The sequence below is a fragment of the Pteropus alecto genome, unplaced genomic scaffold (genome assembly GCF_000325575.1).
Source record: "Pteropus alecto unplaced genomic scaffold, ASM32557v1 scaffold101, whole genome shotgun sequence".
Taxonomy (NCBI): Eukaryota; Metazoa; Chordata; class Mammalia; order Chiroptera; family Pteropodidae; genus Pteropus; species Pteropus alecto.
In genome coordinates, this window is record NW_006432945.1 from 17,695,681 (window position 1) to 17,711,892 (window position 16,212).

At 54.0% G+C, this 16,212-nt stretch overlaps 1 protein-coding gene across 1 annotated transcript in view; it reads left to right on the forward strand.

Annotated features, from left to right (window-relative positions):
- ILDR2 (immunoglobulin like domain containing receptor 2) overlaps positions 1-16,212 on the forward strand; it is a 51,132-nt gene that overhangs the window by 23,664 nt on the left and 11,256 nt on the right. The window contains exons 4-6 of the mRNA XM_015586154.2: positions 7,467-7,523; positions 10,434-10,580; positions 11,895-12,071. Coding sequence (XP_015441640.1) covers positions 7,467-7,523; positions 10,434-10,580; positions 11,895-12,071 — 381 coding nt within the window. The remainder of the gene's footprint in view (positions 1-7,466; positions 7,524-10,433; positions 10,581-11,894; positions 12,072-16,212) is intronic.

A 16,212-nucleotide genomic window follows, 5' to 3' on the forward strand; every position in this document is an offset into this window, starting at 1 on the left:
CCTGCAGCCCCGGTTGCCGTGGTGACGGGCGGGCGCGGGCCGCTGGGTCAGCAGCCAGCCTCATTGTCGTTAGTCCGTGGACCGCCGCCGCTTGGGAGAGGGGGTGGTACCGATTGCTCAGCCCTGCCAAGAAAGAAGGAACGGCAGCCCTTGGGAGCCTGTCAGGGGACAGTCCTTCCATTCTTCCCCCAAGCTGGCCGCCGCTATTCAAGGGCAGAGGTCTGCGTTCACACGGGCGATGCCCTGGGAACCGCTCCAGGGCGAAGACCCCTCGCGGGGAGAGGGGCAGGGACTCTGACCCAGCCAGCGTCCCCCGTGCCTGCCTGGGGCCCCGGGGCCTGCTGTGGAGGGCAGTGGCCATCCTGGATGCCTCCATCCAAGGCGCCTGTGCCAGTCTGGGCGATGAGGCTCGGCGAGCTCCGGAAACCACACGGGATCACACCGAGAAACCCAATTTCCTCCTTCCATTAACCAGGAAACCACACGGGATCACACCGAGGAAACCACACGGGATCACACACCGAGAAACCCAATTTCCTCCTTCCATTAACCCCACCCTCCTCCACGTCATCCCAGAGTCAAATCTGGCTGTCTTCTGCATGTCATCCCAGGCCAATTCGAACGTGTCATGTTACTGACAACGTCTGACATCTGTTCACTCTCCAGGGGGTAGGGGCTGGGAGACTACAGCATTTTGCAGAGGCGGAGACTTTGCCATGTTTTTATCATTGTTGATTAGTTTTTAGCAGCGTGATGACTGCCTTTTAATTGGATCATACTGCGTTGTGATGTAGTCGGTACTCATTTTCCAGTTGCGACTTTAAGAGGCGCCGACATTTTTAGCCAGCTCTAACATTTCCTACATCCAAAACGCGTACGTTAACGGTATAAGGAGAGCGATGATGCTACCAACGCAAACAGACGTCAGGCGCTCCCTGCAGGTACTAGGAGACTAGTCTAAATTAAGGATAAGCAAACGCTGAGGGCGAGTGAGATATTGGCAAAAAATACCGGAGGACGGGGAGTAGACCCAGGTTGGATCGTTAGTCAGCTGCGTGACTTTAGGTTAAGATTTTAACCTCTCTGAGCCTCAGGTCCCATGCATGGGTTACAGATTACATGACCCCCGAGATCTTTTCTAGCTATAAAATCTGATTCTAGAATTCTATGTGAATCCAAGAAGTCAGTGATTTGGACCAAGCTTATAATCACTGCCCAAAAGGCTGAAGCGTTTATGAAGTCAATTGCGGATGGTCCAACACTGGCCATTTTATCGAGAGACTGCGATGTCAGAATTATTCAATATAATTTCGAGTGAACTAAAATGTAAAACGCAAGAAAAAGTCCACATACAAAAGGCCTACATACCTAGTTTATCATTATGTAGGAAAGAAAGGGATGCTATCTCCACATTTGCGATGGATAATCATAAACTATATTTATTGAATGCATGGTTGCCATGGGAACCAGAATAAAAATGGGGATGTGTGCGCCCTTGGGAAATTTCCAATCTATTTGGGATTCCAAATAGCTATAGAAATAACTTTACACTTAAAAGGGCCAGAGAAAGGCATCTGCTCTCCTCAAAGACTTAGAAAAGAGACATTTTGGAGGGTCAGGAGCTGAGAAAACTGGGGAGAGATAAGGCGCGTCCCCGAAAACGGGTCTGGGGCATCTCAAGGAACCATTGCGGGAGGATGAAGCCCACGTGTGCGTTAAATAGAAGGGAGCGGAAGGGCCCACAAAAAGCCGGGGAAGAAAAGCGCCCTGGATGGTTCTGAACCAGAGGTTCCTTTGCATGGCGTACGGGCGAACCCCAGGAGGGCTCCAAGTCAATAAGTTCGAAGAAATGAAGGGCGACAACCATGCTGTCAGCAGCGGTGGCATCACACGGACAAAGGAAATGTTGTCATCGTTGCCCTCTGAAGGCCCGGACTAATAATCAGAGACTCGTATTCAAGTTTTAAGAGTAGAAACAAAAACAGTCTTTTTGGCGAAAGTTTGCACACACGTTGTATCTCTGTAGTATCCTAGCCTGGCGGCTCACAACTTGTGGGGTGTGGGTGGGGTGGTACTTCAATCCTCTTAGGTGACAAGATGACATTTTGGGATGTGCCAATACCTAGAAGGCGCTCCTGGCACTAATCCCCGAGTCCAGGGACACCAGCCACTGTCCAGTCCAGAGAAGGGTACCGAATGAACGACTGGCTCCTTCCTGTGCTTGGCCCACTGCTGCCCGGGCTGGAGAAAGGTAGATACGCTGTCCTGAGCAGCGAAGCAGAAGCCCAGCCAGAAGCCCAGCCGGCCACACAGTGGGGACTCGCTACTGGAAACACTTCAAGGTCCTCGTCGGGGCAGCCGGGGACACCAAGCATCGAACCCCTGGCCTGGAGGGTTCCGTCCTGCCAGCGGAGAGGCACGTGAAGGAACCTAGAGATGAGTGCTGGAGTGAGGGCGTGTCCAGCGGCCTGGAGCGCGGCGGACATGCCCTCACAGTGCTGCGCCCTCGTGGGGCCTGGCCGGGACTCACCTCGGTCCCGCAGACTGTGCGTGGCAGGGACGTGAGCCCAGCCGGGCATGGAGGAGTGGGTCGGCGGGCTATCTCAGTGGAGAAGGCCAGTCAGGCCTGCCTGGAGGGGCCTGGCCTCCCAAGAAAGGGGCGGCAGAGCCTTGGCGAAGCGGCACTAGCACGTGGTGCTGTGAACTGTGCAAAGGTAACGCCACGGGTGGAAGCCGCGAGGACCGTGTCTCGGGGGAAAGGCCCCGTGACTAGGTGGAGCCTGTGTCCAAATGCAGAATAGGCTGATGAACACACAGGAACTGGCAGGGGGAACGTCCTCGACCTTAGCTGAGTCTTGAGACGCAGAAGCGGATAACAATGCTGCTCACACTCACACTGGCGCCCGAGCTGCGTGGGCGAGACCGTCGGCCTCCTGAGCGTGAGGACTATGCCTTCTTCCCCCGTGTACATTTCTTTGTTGATCGAATGAATGAATGATGAGTGAATGAACGAATGGAGACATTCCAGAAATGAGCCGGTTCTGAGGGACCGGACAAAGAGTTCAGCTGGGCAGAGCTTTGAGGTGTCGGTGGCCGAAAACAGCTGCAGTCGGGAATTACGTAGATACCATGTGGAAGCCACTGTACCCACAATGCACGTTTCTGCCCTGAGCGTTCAACCCCAAGGATGCGAATGTTTTAGGCTACGGAGTTTGTGAAGGTTACGGTACGAAGCTGGCACGCGCGCGTGTGTGTGTGCACGCACAAACGATTAGTATGCCTGGTTGGCTTGGTTGATTCATGTGGAATTTTCTTAAAGGATTCCGCGAGGTTTGGGGAAAACCGAGAGCGTATGTGAAAACTGCATGTTCTACTAAGAGTCTGAACTGCGGTTTGAAAAGCGAAGACGTGGCCCTGTACTTGCAGGGTCTGACTCCCGTCCTTGTCTCACGGTCAAGTGCCTCTCAGTGGGCGCTCTTAAGCTGAATCCTGGGAGGACGACGGTGACTCACGACTGTTGCTGAAACTGGAGATGCATTTACTGCAGTTGCTTGACTCTCCCAGATCAGGCCGTCAGGGGATGCGAGGGGATGGAGCGTGGGTAACTGGCAACAGCGTTTTTCAGAAATCGTTAGGCCAGAAGATGGAAGCAAAATGAGTTTCAGAAATATAGGATTCCAGGATAAACCTGCTTTTCAAAATGCTCCAAACCATGGTAAAAAGCCAGACTCTGCACTCCTTAGGGCTCATTGCACAGGTGCACTATGGGAAGCCTTCGCCGTTTTCAGAAGCATCAGCTATTGGCTGTGGCTTCAGGGAGAAGGAGAAGCCTCACGTATGTCTTTCTGTAGGAGTAACAAGCTTTATGACTCTCCCGTCCATCTTTCTGATACCAATTATCCTTATTTTAATTTTTTTAATTACAAAGCTTAAAAAAAAGCCCCTTCGGTATTCTTCCACGAGGCTCCTTCCGGCTCCCCGGAAGTAAGAAGAGCTAACAGTCGGTGTGTTATACTGTTGCTTTTGGATTTGAACTTGAACATGGTGCCCAGAGCTTATATTCACTAACATTCTGTGTGTACGCGTGAGGTTGGAACACCATCGAGGTCGCCCAAGAGCCTGCAGAGAAATTCACCTTTGTGTCTCATCTGCCCGTAAACATATCTGCGTGCGTGTACCCATCAGCGGTCGCACGCACATGATCTCTGGGCCCTATGACAGCCCCCAAACACGCGTCGGACAGCTTGCCCAGTGGTTTTTAAAAATCTACGAATCGATTACCAACATTTGAAAATCAGGATATTTCACATAAAAATCTGGGCTCTGGCTAATCTTGAAAACTAGGAAGACCTGCGACCCCGAAGGTACATTTGTAAGGGCAACAACTGGCCAGATGAGAGTAGCGGCAGCCCCTACACCGCATCGCCCCCCGCCTGCCACACCCCCAGCTGTTCCGGTTGTCATGTCGGGCCGGCTGCACCGAAACTTGCATTACCTGCTGGTCCCTACCGACATAAGTTGCTTTTGCAACTCTAATCACTGAGTATCAGATTTGAAAACTACAAATGTTACAGATGGGGTGACCTCTAATGAACTGTCCAAACTAGGACACTTTGAGAGTAAAAAGGGGGTGCTATTGATAACTGTACCAGGACAGAAGGCATAAACTAGGATGGTTTGTACCAGGACAAGCTGTACGGTCTCCCTGTTTGTAAACCACTTCGCTCAACCACTTCGTTGACTAACGAGAAAAATGAGACCTCGAGAGAGGGGTGATTTGCCTGCAGAAATCGCCAAGCACTATAATGGCAGAGCCGCCCTAAGTGCCAGACTCACAGTCAGCTGCTTCCTCCAACGTAACATGCTCTGTATCAGCGGTCCCCAACCTTTCTGGCACCAGGGACCAGGGCTCCTAGGAGAATCTAATGCCTGATGATCTGAGGTGGGGCCGAGGCGGTGATGCCGGCGCTAGGGAGCAGCTGCAGATCCAGATGAAGCTTCGCTCGCTGGCCCGCCGCTCACCTCTTGCTGTGCGGTCTGGTTCGTAACAGGCCATGGACCAGTACCGGTCTGTGGCCCGGGGTTTGGAGACCCTGATCTATATAACATGTGTGAGCACCGTATCCTCCTTGAACGTATGGACTTTTTATAGTTAGTAATTATCACATAGCTAACTCCTGTAAGAACATACAAAATGGTAGCTTATATGATCGATAACATTTCTATTATGAATGTGATTAATGATTTGGGCTATAGCACATCTAGGGATGTTTAAAACATCGATAGGCTTGAGAACTAGAGCGTAAATGCAAGAAAAGCTCATTTTACAAGATACAATAAGAGATATACTTAGGAGAGCTAGTTAATTAAAAAACAAACACCATTAAGTCGATAAGTGGCTTGTTAAAAACACTGCATATTGACTTCTTGATCACTGGTTATTGGCTGGTTACTAATAACTATGACTTTAAGAGGTGTCCAAGATCCCCAATTCCCAAATCCTTGGCCGGCTGGCTATTGCCTTATTGAGTTTCCAGGAGATATTTGTACAGAGAACACTCCAGATGAGACTAATGCATGCCCTTAATCGCCAGCTCAATTTTGGCCCCAAATCTCAGAGAACCGGACCAGACCACGTGGGAGCCTCAGAGTCACCTCTAAGCCTTGTGTGAAGGCGCAGGCCAAAAGCTAGCCCGAGAAGTCTCCTTGAGGATGCGCTTCCCAATGCCCCTTGGCTCCCACTTGTCCTTCTAAGGGACCTTGCAAGCAGCAGATATTTCTTATCACGTCAGCTGCACAAGATGGAAGATAGACAGAACGAAGCTCTTCTTGCCCAAAACGAAACCAGAGCTGGCCTAAGTCACCCCCTCTATGCTTCTTTTCCTTCGGAATGTACTCTGGTCCCAGTTAATTTTCAAATGCGGGACCACTGCCCGTGCGGAGACGTGACCAGGACACCCTCGCCGCACTGGCCTCGTGTAGTCGAGGAGAGCCAAGAAACAGCGAAGATCCCCTGGACCTAACACCGACTGCCGGGCCCCTGCTCCAGCCCCCGTGTCCTGCGGGGCCTGCAATCCTCTGACCTCCGTCAGAGCTGCCTTTCTGTGGGGCGGCTTGATCGAGGAGAGGATGGGGCCCAGCCATGACCTTTAGACTCAAAAGATAAACTACACTCATGCGTGACTTTTTCTCTACTGCACCTCTACAAACTTCAACAGGAAAGGTGGTTTTCTGAGCCAATTCCCCGTGCCTTGAACAGCCCCCTGCAGTGTGATCTACGGGATCCACTGAGCCTCTGAGGTATTAATATTTTGGCTACGTTGATATAAGTAAAAACTATCACTAAATTAATTTCATTTTTTTTAACGCTTTTAGCGTGATTAGTAGAAAAACTAAAACTGCTCATCTTATATTTCTATTGGACAGAGCTGTTCCAGAGGCACAGGTCATGCGTATAAATGAAGATTCGGTTGCGTGCTTAGGGACCACAGTGACAGTTTGCCATCACAAGTGTGAAAGGGGGCCGTTTACAGTTCGTTTCTTGGTGTGACTTGTTTATCAGCAAGATTTCAGTGTGGCAGAGACAGCGGGTACAAGGGCAGGAGTCTCATCAGAACTTTTGCACTTACTTTGATATGAGAACATGACGACAGCATCAGCACTTCCGTCTATACATCAGGGTGGTTTTTGAAACGGATTAACCTCCTTCCCCGCACCCTCCAGTGTGTTGCTTCCTGCACGGCATCTCTGCCAACCAGAGCCTTCGGCAGCACCTGTTCTGACACCAGACCCTAAGCTTTTGTGCCATATCACGCAGGAGGCACTTGGGTCTGTACAATGCCAGCTGTGGGTGCCATATGGAAAAGCCATACCGTGTACATATGTACGGAGTATTTCCGAAGCCAGAAGGGGTGCAGAAGAGCGTGAAACTGATCTAGCTTCATCTTCTCCTTGCCTTTGCAAATTTTAATCATCGAAACATCTTTAGGCTATAAATAGAATCGTGTAGTGAGACAATCCCAAGTTAAAACCAAATATGTACTTGTGTTTTCACATGGACGTAGGACTGTGCGCGGAGGCATGAGAATGTAGGTTGAACGTTTGGATACAGAAGGGTTTGACTTTCCAATAAAATGTGGCAGAGAGATGTCCACACGAACAGAGACGATGTGTGTCAGTCTGCGCAGGCAGGGTTTCCCACATCTGAAGCAGATTTCCTCCTCCCGTAAATAGTCGGAGAGAAAGTTCTGTGTTGGCTTCTGTCTGGTTTAAGTGCCGAGTTCACTTAGACGGCTGCCAGGACTGACGAGGGAGGTCATTCCCTGGACTGCGCCCCGGCGCCGTGCCTGCCTCTCCGCGGGCCAGCAGCCCCGCGCGGGCATGGCGCCCGTCGGAGCCGGGCTTCGAGCTGCGTTTTTCCTTTGCAGTAACCTCGTTCCTTCTCTCTTCCCTTCCACCCCCTCCAGGCAGGACAGGGCTGCTTGCTGATCTCTTGCCCAGTTTCGCGGTGGAGATTATGCCAGGTATTCGGTCACTTAACTCTTCATTTGCTTGATTTGCTGTCGCTCCATCTGTCCTGCTTCTGCATTAGTCACTAATCGCTTCCTTCATTATTTGCACATTTGTCTGTCTATGTCTGTGGTCTTTTCCAGGATGAACTAAGCCCGAGAGAAGAGGCTTTCAATTGTATTTCTGTCATTAGGCCCTAAAAGAATAAGGATCATGAATGTAGGCCGGGATGGGGACCCTGTCCTTCCATGTCAGGCGTGCGGCCCCGACTCCGTGCCCATCTGGGGGTGTCAGCTGCGCCCAGACAGCTCCGGTGCCCTTCACAGAGTCACTACTCACCCACGTCCCTCATTCCCTCAGTTACACATTTACCCACTCACTGGCGTGCAACGTTGTGACTCTGGACTGCCTTTCATAACTTTACCAAAACTCTTTTTCAGACCTCATGGAAGCTGTGCCCTCCACGCCCCTTAAAGAGTGCACATCTACATACAGACCAACGTTGCTTTGTATACAATTTCAGGGGCTTCCGGGGACCCTAGGTCTCTGGGGTTTACGAACCATAGATCAAGGACACCCGCCCCAAATGCACACCTCTGTCCTTTGATGTAGCTGACATGGCAGGGACCAGCCCTGACAAGCCACCATCACTTTGGCGCAGCCCTGCCGTTCATAATAGAAGGCTCAGAGAGAGACAAGCATGACCCACGTGACCCAGTGGAGGCGAGAGCAGAGTCCAAGGGCAGAAAGGGTTTGGTCTTGCTTGGGAGGGTTTCTGCCTCAGGTTTGAGAGCCACCTGACGGTTGAGAGCAACAGAGAGATACGAAATATTCCTGGCCATTGGTTTGGGCTTGATTCGAGTTCTAAGAAACATCCAGAGTCTTCACAGTTGAGCTTTGCTCACTATTCTCCCGTGAATACTCCCGGGCCTTTCCCATTAGCTGGCCAGCCCAGACACACGCATTCTTATTCCCGTTGGTGCCAAGGACACAGATAGACGTCTCTTTGTGATCCCCCTCATCCGGAGTTGCGACAATTTGTAAGCATTTATGGATCACACAGAAAAGAAACAAGATAACACCACATCGCTCCAAACTAGACGTTACATCCCCCGGTCCCAAGAAAGAGTTTACTGTATCTTTCATATCTGGTCCCGGATGCCTGAATTTCCCTCCTTTTTTGTCTGCAAGAATCCTTTCAAGGATAACATTGTTTCTGCAAGGTAGCCCGCCAGTCGTTTCTCCTTGACTGCCTGACCCAACTGTAGCCACCAAGCCACATACCTCGGCTGGGGCTCACATCTCTCTCAGGCTATATGTTACTATGTTACTTCTAAGGCCCAGGCCACAGCCCTCAGCTATTGTCCTCAGCAAGAATGCTCTCCAGACCACCTAACCAGGCACGAGGCCGCCTCAGCTCGTCACTGGAGAGAGGGCGAGCTGGTTCATTGGAACGTATTTCAGGTGGATGAGCGAGGAGGGACATTCCAGAACAGAAGTTGTTTGTTTCCTGAGGAAATTATCTCCTAAACAAAGGTCAAATCATTCTACCGTGATCACAAAACCCCTTATGTAACAAAAGGTCATATTCTCACACTCTAACTGAAGGCCCATTTAATCGAAGGAATATTTAATAACCAAAACTTAAGAAAAACAAAGTGTGCTTAAGTTCATCGTAAAGGGATTTTGGGGAGATGGCTTTCAATACAAATGAATCGCTTTAATCTTCAGGCTTTTAAAAGAAGTCACTGCTCACCCCACTCTCTCCCAGGCCTCCAGTGGGAAGTGGGGTCCTACGGCCAAGCCCCAAAAGCATGACATAAAGACAAGTCCTTCAAGGGCTCGTCATTTTTATCTAAGCCAAATGGAATTAGTTTCCTTCTCCTTAGCCTTTCGGAAGTGCGAATGAACTAGAGTCATGTTCAACCTCGGGCAGAGCTGTGGAAATAGAAGTTAAGGAACACAGACACACAAACACACAGACACACACGCGCACACACAGACACACACACGCAACCACACACACACAGACACACACACAGACACACACACACACACACCCAGAGACACACACAACCACACACACACACAGACACACACAACCACACACAGACACACACACAACCACACACACAGATACACACACAGACACACACAGACACAGACACACACACACCACACACACACACACACACACGCACACACACACACCGGCCTTGCCGGTCATCAAAGCTCTGAGGGGCTTTTGCCCGCGGCTGGGCTGTGCTGGCATCGAGCACGGTCAGCCCGAGTGCGACCAACCCGACCCACCCTCGGGGGTGCGGACAGCACGTTCTCTGCCGGAGCCTGCGTTGCCAGCTTTTAACCTGAGCCCTGACGCTGAGTAAAGGGGGGTGTTACGGGGCGGTCCGCAGAGAAGCAGATGAATCCATAAGGACCTGGACCGCCTAATGCGTTTAAATAAGGGGACCCAGAACTTCTTCTCGAGACTTAGGCTTTTAGCGACAAGATTAACCTGACTACCAAAGATACGTCGTCACGGAAACTACCGCTTTGTAGCTCGGCAGACAGAGTCCCCCTCGCCCAGCACCAGTCTCCTGCTCTTGTCCCAAACCTGTCCTGACACTAGAATCCACTGGGTAGGCCCCTTCCCCAGAGGGGGTCTGAACCCCACGCCAGCACTTTGTGCTGGACAGTGCGTGCCCAAGACGACCCGGGGGACCCCGTCCCCCTTCTCCACGCCCCAGCCCTGTGAGGGTCGTGCTTGTCACTCTCGGTGCTCCTCCCACGTCTGGGGGCTCTGTGCCCTGTGACAGGGCGCCCCCCAGGTCCCTCCCACTCACGCCCCTCGCAGGGAGGCCCTGGCGAGCGCGCGCGTCCGACGGCGGCCCCCTCGAGCGTGGCTCCTCTGTGCGTCCTTCCAGAGTGGGTGTTTGTCGGCCTGGTGACCCTGGGAGTCGCGCTCTTCTTCGTCCTGGTGGGGGTCTGCTGGTGCCAGTGCTGCCCGCACAGCTGCTGCTGCTACATCCGCTGCCCGTGCTGCCCAGACTCCTGCTGCTGCCCTCAGGCCTGTGAGTAACGTGCCCAGTGGGGACGCGCACAGCCGTCAAAAGAAGCGTCACCCTTCCATCGCACAGCCGTGTGCCCCGAGTGCCCTGTCCGCCCCCGTCCCTTCATTCCGGAGCCCCGTCCGCCAGGAGCCCCGGGCCTCCGGCGCTGCCCCCTCGTGTCTGTGTCCTCGCCTGCATGCACCCTCCACGCGCTCTGTCCACACCCGCCTCCCGTGCTTTTGGGATTCTCGTCAACACGACTGACGGAAGGGCAGGCTCGGGGTGGCGAGGCTGCGGGGTGGGGCTCTTGCCCTCTCCCCGGGAGCTCAGACTGGGGGGACCTCCTCCCGACCCGCCTGTCACGGCAGAGAGCTGAGTAAGCAGAGCGTGCACACCGCAGCCTTTGGCACCATCCAGCCACACATGGGGTTTGTTCACTCCTATGGCAAAATGGTCCTCAGTGGGGATTCGCAATGTCGCCTTACTGACCAGCCCAACCTGGGCTTTAAGCCGGGCGCCCCTGCCATAAACCAAACACGTGTTGCGGGAGAGGGATGCCACACGTATCTTCAGTGGCCTCGGGAATAAAGCTGTTCGCGGGAGGAGTCCGGTCATCTGCTCTGAGCTCACAGGGCAGGGCCACGGCCGCCCACTGCTCACATCGCCTCTCCGGAAGGGGCTCAGGGTCTCCCTGCAAGCAGCCCCAGGCAGCCCCAGGGCTGCGGCCGCCCCCAGACAGTGTGCTTAGGCGTGGGCTGCTGCTGTCACTGGAGACACTGCTGTGACAGCTCCCAGTACCGCCTAATTACTCAGTTGCCAGGTACTAAACACTGTAATTCCTGATGTCGTTGCCTTTCAACGGAGCTAGAGGAGTCCAAGGGAGTGGGGGGAGGGGTCCAGGGGAGCAGTTCAGGCCTAGGACTGCGCGCACACGCGCACATGCACGCGCACAGGCGTGCACACACACACGCACATGCATACACAGGCACACGCACGCACACAGGCACATGTGTACGTGCACAAACGCACAAGCACACGCACATAGACACACGGACACAGGCACATGTATACACACAGGTGCATGCATGCAGGCGCACACACATACGCACACACACACACAGACACACGTGCACATGCACACATGCACACACACATTCCCATAGACACATTCATGCACACGCATGCACATGCACACACGCGCACACACACATACGCACACACACACATGCAGGTCCACATCCAGGAGCCCCCTGAGCGCAGCCTTAGCGACGTCGGCGTGAGGGTTGTGGAGGGCGGGACCACGTAATCTCTCTTGCTCTTCATCTCCCTCCACAGTGTATGAAGCAGGGAAAGCAGCAAAGGCGGGGTACCCTCCCTCTGCCTCCGGTGTCCCCGGCCCCTACTCCATCCCCTCTGTTCCCCTGGGAGGAGCCCCCTCATCCAGCATGCTGATGGACAAGCCGCTTCCACCTCCCCTGGCTCCAAGTGACTCCACTGAAGGAAGCCACAGTGGTAAATGTGGTCCCAGACCGCCCCGCCCGTGCTCGCCCCCAGCTCCTGCTCTGGCTCCTTGCTGATGACGGCCATTAGCTCAGCGACGCTTCTTTGGAAAATCGCTCCAGAAATGGGATCCCTCCAGCCGTGCTGGAGGCCCCTGGAGTGCATGCCAGGCTTTCCAAGGGCACAGAACTAGCTGCCCACACTTTCTTCCCAGGCTCCTCGATAACTAAAACGATACGAAAAAGAGGCGAGGTGCCCCCTTGAAAGTCGATCATTCAGTGAATAAATCGCTTTCTCATCCCTCCCTGGCGCTCGGGGCTGTGACCGGTACTCCAGGCGCACTGAGAAGTGTGGGCCGTGGCTTGTGTCACGGGCACTGTGGGCCAGCCAGGGAGAGGGGCCGGACCGCATTAGGACAGTTAGATGCCGGAGAGTATGGCGCGGGGGTTCGAAGGTGCTGGGGTGCTTACCAAGTCTTCAGAAAAAAGGTGAGATTTGAGCTGGGCCTTGAGGAATGAGAGGATCAGGAAAGCAGAGTGGGGGGTGCCGAGCACCCCCAGGAAGGCAGCAGGGTGTGAGCCAGAGCTGGGAGAACACGGTGTGTGTGTCTGATGGTGTCAGCTTGTCTGACTCCCTAATATGGTGGAGCCTCGAACTGCTCCCCACCAGGAGGTCTGGGGCTCGGTGCCACAGCCAGTGAAAGCCACTGCAGGCAGAGTCCCGAGTGGAGAGGTGACATGCTGACAAGGCGAGTGGCTAGTTGGAGAGAGTGGAGTCAGACACCTGAGCTGAAATATGACCGAAGTTGTCCAGGTGGGATGGTGAGTGTCTGCATGGAGACCCCGGTGTCGACGTGAGCCGGTGACCGGCAAGAGGCTCTGACAGAGGGAGTGATAAGACTGGAGGGGACAGGGGGCCTCGGGGTGTACCCAGGTCATCCAGCGGTGTGTGGCACAGACGGAAGCGAAGCCACTGGGAAGGAGAGCTTATTTGGATGAGATCGGCCCCATTTAGGGTGTGATGAGTTTGTAACCGGGGTGCAAGTGTGTTAAAGTGTCGCTTTCCTGGAGGCGTTTGAAAGTGTCACATAGTGAGTGAGGTTAGAATTGTATGTGTGTGGTCTCAGGAGGTGACTTTAAACCCCTGCATGGGGGATGAGCCAGTAGTGCTGGCGACACAGACCTTTCTCCCCTAGAGGGTCTGGTCTGCCTTTGGCGGGGACGGGGACCTGGGCCACCTGACGGTCGGTGCTCATCCGCGGGCGTGGATCTGCTCAGCGAGTGACTGGGATTTGTGTTCTTTCTCTCCCCGGAACTATTAGTCGAATTCTGACGTCTGAGACCAGGAATGAGTCACAGACTGAGAAGCAGAGAGAGATTAATGATCAAGGAGACACAGGGACTTAGGGCGATGAAGACAACACAGTCCGTCCCCCCAAAGGATGGAGTGGGCAGGAGGGACGCCCGTGGGGCCCGCCTCACACTTCGCAGCTTCCGTTTTCCAGTCTTTCTCCCTCCTTCCCTTCAGAAACCTTCCCCTCTGCTTTTCATTTAGTGAGTCTCATAACAAAATGACTCACAATCCCAGAGTGGCAAACACGTCCTCTCCTGTTGTCAACCACTGTCCAGGCCCTGCCTGCTCCAGTTCTGCCGCAGGGACCGACTGTGGTTAGAAGCAGCTTGACGAATAGGAAAATTCGTTATCTCACAGAGCGAGAAATCCCAAGGTTAGGTGGCTCTGGGGTCGGCCAACGGAACAGCTCAGGTGGCATCACCGAGGGTCCTCGTCCTCTCCACCTTCCTCTGTCATCCCGAGCAAATCCCGTGTCATGATCCCACGCCGACTGCCCTCATTCCAGGTGTTCCTGCTTTCAGAGACAGAAAAGACATGCTTCTTCCTGTGCTGCTTTCCCCGGGGGTGGGGAAGCTTTTCCCCAAGCCCCGCCTCCGTCCTGCAGACTTCTCCTGGCTGTCTGGTTGGCAGGAATTGTGTCCCCTGCCCACCCCTGAGCCACATTGGCTTGGACGAATCAAGACCCATCTCTTAGGCCAGAACATCTAGTCACCTTGGAGATGAACGAAATCGGGGTTCTGTCAGAAGGAAAAGGGGAAGGAATACAACCGATGCCGGTGCAGCTGGCCCGGCCGAGTCGGGAGACGGCTCCTCGTGACCCCACCGGGCGCCTTTCAGTACCCGTCACCTTAACGGCCAGGATCAGTGATGACGTCTGGCCGCAGCCCCCACTCCACACAGAGTACTCGTCAGGGCGTGTCGGGAGCGTTAAGAAAAGCTGATTTGCCGTGATGCACGTTGAGGCTGCTTCATCGTGGCGTGCCACTGCGCGCGACGTCCGACGGCTTCCTCACGGTCCTCGCCTCCCTCGGCTTCTCAAAGCTCCTGCCACCCCCGACACACTCGTCTTGGGGCAATCACCCAGCGACGGTAATTTCTCAGATGGCGTCTGTACACCACACCCGCGAACACTCTGGGGAGCTGCAAAGGCACCTTCGATGAGCTGTGTACGCGGAACCCAGCCGGCTGGTCACCGAATGGGAGACAGAGACAAGAGGCACCCCGATTCCTTCTCCCCCTCTTCACGGCAGCTGGTTGAGACCTCGAGACGGCCCCCTGCTCCCCAGCTCTGGATCCGGCCCCTGCAGCTCCGCCAAGGTCCCCCCTTCCCTGAACGCCCGCGTGTCCAGCCATCCGTCTTCGTGCCTCTTCCTCTCAGCTTTCGGACCCTGCTCAGACCTCTCCCGCCAGATGCGACGGCCACGTGCAGAACCCCGGTCATCCTGGCGTTGCTTCCGTCCCGCTGTTCGCCTCTTCCCGGCCAAACGCCTGGAAAGAGCTTTGAATGTCTCACGTCTCCACGTCCTCTTGCCGCTGCTCTGGCCCAGACGGCCTCACTGCGCGCTCCGTCCGACGGCTTCCTCGCGGTCCTCGCCCCCCTCGACTTCTCAAAGCTCCTGCCACCCCCGACACGCTCGTCTTGCTTTGCCTTCCTCCACTCTGCCCTTGGTCGTTTCTCTGCCCCTTTTGCTACCCACCGGCTGCTCCCGCCGCGTCCCGCATCCTCCCCCTGGGAGATAGCACCTGCTCCCAGGCCGCAGCCATCAGCTCTGTGCTGGTGCCTCTGACCTCCCCTCCGCTCCCCACACCCACGTGTGCAGCTGCCTCTGGACATCTCCACGGGGACGTCCTGCCGGCACCTCAACCTTGACCTCTGGGAAGGTGACCCAATCTGCTGTTGGCTGATGTCAAACCAACTCGTACATTTCCTATTCCGGTGGCTGGCACCACCGTCCACCTACCAGCCCAGACCGGAAGCCAGGACCGCGCCCTCTGCGCTTTCTCGCCCTCACTCCCCTCATGCAATTGCTCACCGATTCCTGCGGGTTGTAGCTCAAAATACCCTTGAATCGGTTTACGTTCCTCCGTCTCTACGGCAGCCACCCCGGCCCCTGCTGCCATCACCTCCCACCCAGACCGATGGCATCGTCTCCTACCTGCTCTCTGCACAGCTACTCTTCCCTTGCTCCGATCTGTTTTATTTTCACATCTACCTGGCCTCCACTCATTTTCCTTGCAAAAGAATTGAGTAGGCAAGTAGTGTTTTGAAACGTCCTTTTCAAAACTAATAAGGATGCGTGTCTCTATATATGCCTACTGTGTGCATACAGAGAACATGCAGATTTTAAGCGTCACCTCTCCCACAGCTGAGCTGCCGTCACCCTGGGGGCGGAATCTGGCAGCTGTCCCATCATCCATAAACAGCCTTACTTAGCTCATTAAGCGAGGACGTGGAGAACAAGCCTATATTCATGGGCATCTACCGTAGAGACATCTTTTGCAAGTTTTATAAGTTGCATTTGGCCATACAGGGGAAATTAACTGAAACAATAGTCAAGCCTTAATGAGTCAAAAGTATTAGCTCAAATCTTTTAACGATGAGAATTTTTTTAAATTATAGTCTGCCATCAAAATGAATATCCTGATATTCCCTCTCCAGTAAAACCAAAGTGTGCCCGGCTAATACATTAGAAGAGAAGACATTTGAAGACTCATACCCACCAAAGGACCTGGACTAGACTGGACTTGAAAAGAGAAACGAACCACCCATCCACTCTAAACCAAAATGTCACTGACGGGG